We start from the raw sequence: 7,500 nt of genomic DNA on the forward strand, positions 1-7,500 counted from the left end.
CCCTCGGCAATTATTATTATTATTATTATCCCCTCGGCAATTATTATTATTATTATTATTATTATTATTATTATTATTATTATTATTAGCTAACCTACAAACCTAGTTGAAGAAGAAGGATGCCCCAACAGAGAAAAATAGCCCAGTGGCTCCATACAAGGAAAAATAGCACAGTGAGAAAAGGAAATAACCTGCAATAGAAGTAATGCACAATTATAAGATATTTAAAGAACCGTGACAACATTATAACGGATCTTTCATGTAAAATCTATAAAAATTTTGAAATCGAATATTATAAATTATAACCTTTTTGTTTTGTTTCATTGTTGGTGTCGGCTACCCCCCAAAATTGGGGGAAGTGCCTTGGTATATGGATGGATAACCACACGTTAAAATGATGCAAACATCGCCGAAAATAATAGGAAAAGCGATCTTATGTCCACTCAAAATCGAATCGTGGTACGAGATACCTATACCCCGTGAATATACAGGATTTTGAATATACGATGCAAGTTGAAGATGTGAAAACTCAATTTCGACCGACACTTCACTTCCCTCACTTCAACAAGAGGCGCCTCTCAGAACACGCATTTAGATCGCACTATGAACTTTGAAATCTGTATATTTTCCTGCGAACTCTACATCTCTGGATTGATTGACAAATTTATGTTTCCCCATTCTAGGTACCTGAGGCAAGGTCAATGTTGGCTCTTGCAGGACCCCACTTCTTTCTTGGTATGGGAGTTGGCACAGTAGATGCTGCGATGATGCCCCTGTTGGCGGCCATTGTAGACGCTCGACACGTAGCAGCTTACGGGGTTGTGTATTCCATAGCCCAGGCAGCTGTGTCTCTAGCTTACAGTTTTGGTAACATTGTCTTTCCAATTAAGTTAATATTAATTCTAGAAAGACCTAATGTAAATACGTGGTTGCTTAAATTATGGCTTTAATCATTATTAATGCCATTAAATGAGATAAAACCCAATGAAATTTTGAACTTATAAGACATTTTTGGCAGAATCTAAATGCTTGTTTGGATATTTCAGGTCCACTAGTTGGAGGAGCAGTAGTTCGCCAGACAGGTTTCCCGTGGCTTATGAGAGGAATCGCTATCTTTAATCTTTGCTATTGTCCACTTCTTTTTTTGCTCACAACTTTTACCCACGATTCGTTAGAATCTCAGGTATGTTCTTAGACCTATATGTATTTTGTGTTTTACCGCCGGTTCACTACAAGATATTTTCCTGGGATAATATGTATGTATCTTTTTACGTATTCATGAGTCGGTTTAGAAGGGGCTTTTTCTCTTAATTGGAATAATTATATCCTATGCATGATATTTACGAATATCGTTTGTTAAAAGATTATTTGATAAGTTTGCAACATCAAATGAGATTGGTGACTTATAATATTTTTTACACACAAATATTTAGATTTTTTTTTTTATTTCAGTTCATGTTTACCATTATCCTTTGTAAAACGATGATTTGACAAGTTCATTGAAGAATACATTAAATGCGATTGTATGATAATGCTTTTTGCACATACATTAAAACATGCTTATAATTTTAGTCCAGAGGACATTTCTTCAATCACTGAAATACAGAAATAGTTCATAGACAAATGAGGAAATAATTCATTCCGGCGGAAATTCAAAATAACATTTTTAATACCTTGGCCTTCCTCATGTGTAGGCAATATACTCTTTTAATAGATACTGTTTAATGAATTTTGACCTGACTGATTCTATTTCAGGCTATTCTGATGGCAGCTCCTGATCCCCAGGACTATACTTATCACACCACTGCCATAGTTCAGCCACACGAGGCATCATTGAGATATCAGCAACTCTTCGATGAAGAAGAGGACTAAGAAGAGCTTTCGACTAGGTCTAAGGAAGTGTTAGAAAGAGAGCTCTAAATTTAAAGGAATTGATTTCCTTTGAATTTTTATTGAAAATTCAAGTTAGGGTTGTCTTTGAGGACTTTTTAAGAATTCTTCAAAATCTGTATTCTTTGTATACGATATCTAAGGTTTCTACAACTAGGCAATTTCTGATAGTGAAGTGAGAATTATTGTAAAAGAAAATTTCTCCTTTGGTTGTGGAAATTCTGAAATTACACTGAAGACATGGGAAAAATTAACAAGATAATTCAAATTGGCAACATGGCAAAACAGGCCAGAAGCTAATTACAAATACAGATTTTGAACTTACCCTATAAGAAATGAAATTCAACTTGTTTTTACTTATTAACGTCAGTTGTGTTCTGTGGCTTCATAAAAATTTACGAATTTTTCTAATAAATGCTAAAGTGAATTGCCGAAGTGAACATCCACAAAAATCTAGGTACGAAATTAGAGTAGAATATTTGTACCTCTATAATAGAACATTGATAAACCTCGATGTTGAGACGTTAATATTATTGTATATTTGATTCCGAATTAATCTTTGAAGTGAAAGCATTGATTTGTGGTTGCTTCAACATCAACATTCCTATAGAACCGTATGTGAATTTACTTCCTGATTAACATGATTTGAAGTAGTGGGTCTAGATCGCATTAATGACTTCATTTCTAAGTGAAATAGCCAGTAGGTTACTGGGTGTGTAAATTCTAAGATATCAAAGACAAATCCACTTTATGAAGTGGTTTTGATTCTGACTGAGCGCTGTGCTAAATCATTCTGGCACTTACACACAGAATTTGCCTGTACTCTAGATCCCATCCCTACAAACTTTCAATTTCATTATGATGAAAAGCTACGAATTAAGCAACACCAACTTTCTTACAAATTCTTGAGTGTCTGTGAATTTCATTAACGTTGTTGTCGTACAAATATCTATGTTCCTAAATGGATATTACTGTTGTATAGAATGATCTTTTTATGAATACTTAATGCAATTTACATTTCTCAAGTTCGAGTGTATGTTTAACGTTAAGTGAAGTGCAGTGCAGTGAAGAATCTATGCTTACTTGAGTGACAAACTCAAGGGAACCTTTACCTTAACTTCTAAAAAGAAATAAAGTTGCCTGAAAAAAAGACTTCCGCATGAGAAGTGTGTTGTGTGGCGTGAAATAGAAAATAATGGATTTCCAATGTTAATACAAGTAGATGCCTCAATAGGCAACGAAAGGCAAGTCTATCACAGTTTCTATAAATGTTTATAGTGCGTGTATTATTAATTCAATCACGATATAATGATTATATTGTATATTTAGCAGGTTATTTTACAGTGTTTACTTCACAATTTATTACTATCTACATATACTATGTATGTATCAGTTACATTAGACTAGAAGTGATTTCTTATATAAAAACTAATGAAAACGATGTTAAATGAAATTTTAGGGTTGTAATAATCAAAATATTAATTATTTATAGTCAGAGGTCCTTAACGTCCTGATAATAAATCTCATGATTAGTGCATTACATTTAGTTCATAGATTGATAATTACAATATCCTTGTCAAGGTTCAGCTGGCATTCACTTTTATAGTAATTGCTTAACCATCTTAGAGATACAGTGACAATGCAAGAGTTCTGCATTATATATAAGTGGGCTAATATGCAATTTACATGTCTGAGCACAATTCAGTTCCATTCACATATTTTGTGGAATTTTCCTGTAACAATTCTGGCTCTCTGTGGTATGGATATACAGTAGTTAACGATTGATTACAGTATATTATTATTATTATTTATTATGCTTATTAATTAAAAGACATCAAAGCTATTTCTAAATATTGTATATCATAGATATGCAGAAATTCGTGTTAGTTTGACTATTACATTAGCTTTATGTGCCTCAGTTTATTTATGATTCTTTCTTTGGTCCTAGAATCAGAATGAAGATGAACATTATCAAAACTGCTTAAAACATTATTGGTTGTTTTAGACTATTCTAAATCACAGATCACTTAGTGATCACTACTATAGAATTGATGAGGTATAAGTAAGGTTGTAATATCAGTTCCCTAAACCAAGATTCGTAAGGAAAATATTTATTTCACAGTAGAATTTTTCACCTGTTCCCTATGAAGGGAGGGTTGATTTCTAATTAATGAACAGTCAACATTTGTTTCAGATTTTTGCAGAAGTAAAAGGTTTCAGTAAAATGAACACTCTTATGTGCTTTGGGAAGACCTGAAATATTTAGTGATTGGCCTAGCTAAGGTACTTTAGAACATTCCGTAAAATGATATTATTAGTAATCATTCCTTGAATGGTTAAAAATCACATAAAATCAAGGTATAAAGAACAGAAAATTATAGGGAATAAGTAAACAAGATCAAGCTCAGATAAGATCATTTCTAACATAAAAAAAAAATAATAGTAAGTGAGGAATGCTGTTACAAATTAGAATTTCTTCTCGTATCTTAGCCTAGAAAAAAAAAGCAACAATTTTGATGTAATAAGGAAAAGGCCAAAATGTAGTTCCCTCTTACGAATTCGGTTTACATGTATATAGATGGAAGGCTATCCTCAACAGATGAAGAGGAATAAAACAAAATTGTTGTTGATACTGATAAAGCATAGATGATAGAAATTGATTAACAAAGCTCGGGAAATATTTTGCCTGGTATATGAATACAAATTTCCATTGTTTCAAAAGATGTTTCAATTCTGTTTTTAAAGAGCCTATACAGGTCAAGTGCATATCATTCCTAGTGTTATAGTGGGTGTTACCTCATAAACCATTACACAGTACTTCCAACCGTAATGTAAACAATAATTTAATTTAGAATTTGGAATTATGTAGATTCTTTATACACACACAACAACAACAACAACAAATGCAGCTGTTTTAGTCCACTGCAGGACAAAAGCGTCAGACGTGTCTTTATTCATATTTATATTATTATTATTATTATTATTATTATTATTATTATGATAATAATAATAATAATAATAATAATAATAATAATAATAATAATAATAATTACTATTATTATTATCATTATTATTATTATTATTATTATTATTATTATTATTATTATTATTATTATTATTATTATTAGCTAATAATCTAGGGTTTAGCCATGTCATCACTAGGCTGGTCATTGCAGATTGGTGATGATGGGAGATTTTCATCTGATCGCTCACAATGAACCAACCTAATATGGGTGGCCCTAACTATAGTCCATTTCTTTTAGCGAGGCATATTTGCACCGACTCGCAGGGGTGCCCTTTTAGCTCGGAAAAGTTTCCTGGTCGCTGATTGGTTAGAATTATCTTGTCCAACCAATCAGCGATCAGGAAACTTTTCCGAGCTAAAAGGGCACCGCTGCGAGTCTGTGCAAATATGACTCGCTAAAAGAAATGGACTATAGCGCAGCTTTGTCGATCATGGCGATACGCAAACCTTTTCACCACGTTAAGTTGTTTTTTCTCTAATGGAGTGGCTTCTTCTTGGAAGTTGTACTTACATTTAGATATAAATATTGTTTTCTACTTCTTCCTTGATTTATAAGAGAATATAACAAATAAGGCTGGAGGTAGATATATACTTTAATCAACGTATGTTCCTAAAAGACTAAAAGGCATCTTAAATATAAACAGTATTATGTGGTAAATACTACTTTCTGATTACTTTCTTACTGTATGTTTGAAGAAAATAAAGTGTATTGAAATATTTTAAGTTTATTTTATCCATTAAAGGCATCGTGAAATTTTACATCAGTATTATAGTAATATCTTAACACCTTATTATGCCTATTAATTAAAAGACATGAAAGCTATTTCTAAATATTGTATATTGCAGATATGCAAAAATTCGTGTTAGTTTGACTATTACATTAGCTTTATGTGTGCCTCAGTCTATTTATGATTCTTTCTGTATTAATTTTTCGTTTTCTCTTTATTATTTTCTGGATTCTTTTCAGTGTAAGTTCGCTCTGCTAGTTAATCTTCAAATGATATTGCAAAATTTGAATAATATTAAATATAATAGATTTGAGGGACATCATTTCTCAAACGTTTAATGTTGAAGATTATAACTACATCAATTTTATAAACTCTTCACATGGCTTTCTCAATTCTTCTGAAAGTACTCTTTTTTTTCTTTATTGGTTGGGTGGAAAAGCAATTGACCAATCATCCAGATTTTTCATATCATATCATCTGCAAATTCCATTCATTAACATCCATACCTGACATCAGCAAATTTGTCTTTACTTTGTACCAACCGTGTGTCACACAATTGTACATAATTCCTTTTGTATATATTATGCTTGTATCTTCGCTCCCCCCCTTAAAAATGACATACTGTACATGTTAAATAGGGCGCCCTGATCTAGAGAGGCGAACTGTAGGTGGGTCATCTGGCAGGAGATAAGCAACTTTTCTCTCGGTACCGCCACATTGGTGACCCCGGAGTGACATGTTTATTCTGGTTTTTTTTAGTGCGAGGGAAGAGCGAAGATACAAGCATAATATATACAAAAGAAATTATGTACAATTGTGTGACACACGATTGGTACAACTTTCAGCATTCTTCCCAATAGGTTTTAAAACCAACACTTGAAATGATTTGGTATTACACTGCAGAGGCACGTGAAGATTTTCCATAAAGGTGCTTACTACCTGAGACATTGTACTGTGTACGTGTACTACGTGTCGGTGGCTATTCTTTTACACAACACATATAAAAAAAACAAGTAATTTAAAAATTACATCGAGTAGTGTTTGTTAACCCGAGCATTTGCTTCATTGAATTTTTTTTTCTTTTTTAGTGGATTTTTTTTTTTTTTTTTTTAAGTGGATATTCTTTCCATATGAAAAAAAATCATCGATATTCATCACCGCAAAACTGATGAAAGGAAGTACGTAAAGACGTTCCTTTAAATATATACGAACGTACATGATATGAGTATAAAGTACAAGGTCTGGCCCAAACTTCACTGGGTAAGGTCCAAAAGGTAGAAGTAATTGTTTTGTTTCTGTCAACGTTTCAACTATGTCCTCGAGGTAATGTTATGTGGGAAGCGTAATTAAGAATTATGATGTAGGAGGTGATTCCTTCTTAATGTATACTGTACAGAGAAATGTTTATAGAGGAATCGGGTAAAACAAACGCAAAAATCAACCAAATGATTGACAGAAAATTCCTTAATAATTGACTTGCTGAGAAAGTTGCAATGTAAACTATAGTCCATTTCTTTTAGCGATGCATATTTGCACCGACTCGCGGCAGTGCCCTTTTAGCTCGGAAAAGTTTCCTGATCGCTGATTGGTTAGACAAGTTTCCGGATCGCTGATTGGTTGGACAAGATAATTCTAACCAATCAGCGATCAGGAAACTTTTCCGAGCTAAAAGGGCACCGCCGCGAGTCGGTGCAAATATGCATCGCTAAAAGAAATGGACTATAGCTTTCGTTTATAAATTGTATCAGTTATTCCCGATTTCCCCTTAATTTCTATTAACTCTTATCGTCTTTCCTTACCTCTCCATACATTCTTCATGTCTAATAAGAGAGAAATGAAAATATATTGTACTTTAAA

General features: G+C 32.8%; 1 protein-coding gene across 1 annotated transcript in view; it reads left to right on the top strand.

Moving 5' to 3' along the window:
- The window catches only part of LOC137618190 (synaptic vesicular amine transporter-like), a 41,950-nt gene extending 39,203 nt beyond the window's left edge, over positions 1-2,747 (top strand). Inside the window, exons 9-11 of the mRNA XM_068348262.1 lie at positions 684-867; positions 1,047-1,183; positions 1,756-2,747. Coding sequence (XP_068204363.1) covers positions 684-867; positions 1,047-1,183; positions 1,756-1,872 — 438 coding nt within the window. The 3' untranslated portion in view covers positions 1,873-2,747. The remainder of the gene's footprint in view (positions 1-683; positions 868-1,046; positions 1,184-1,755) is intronic.
- Positions 2,748-7,500: the final 4,753 nt, after the last annotated feature.

This window comes from Palaemon carinicauda, chromosome 24, assembly GCF_036898095.1.
Source record: "Palaemon carinicauda isolate YSFRI2023 chromosome 24, ASM3689809v2, whole genome shotgun sequence".
In the NCBI taxonomy this organism is placed as follows: Eukaryota; Metazoa; Arthropoda; class Malacostraca; order Decapoda; family Palaemonidae; genus Palaemon; species Palaemon carinicauda.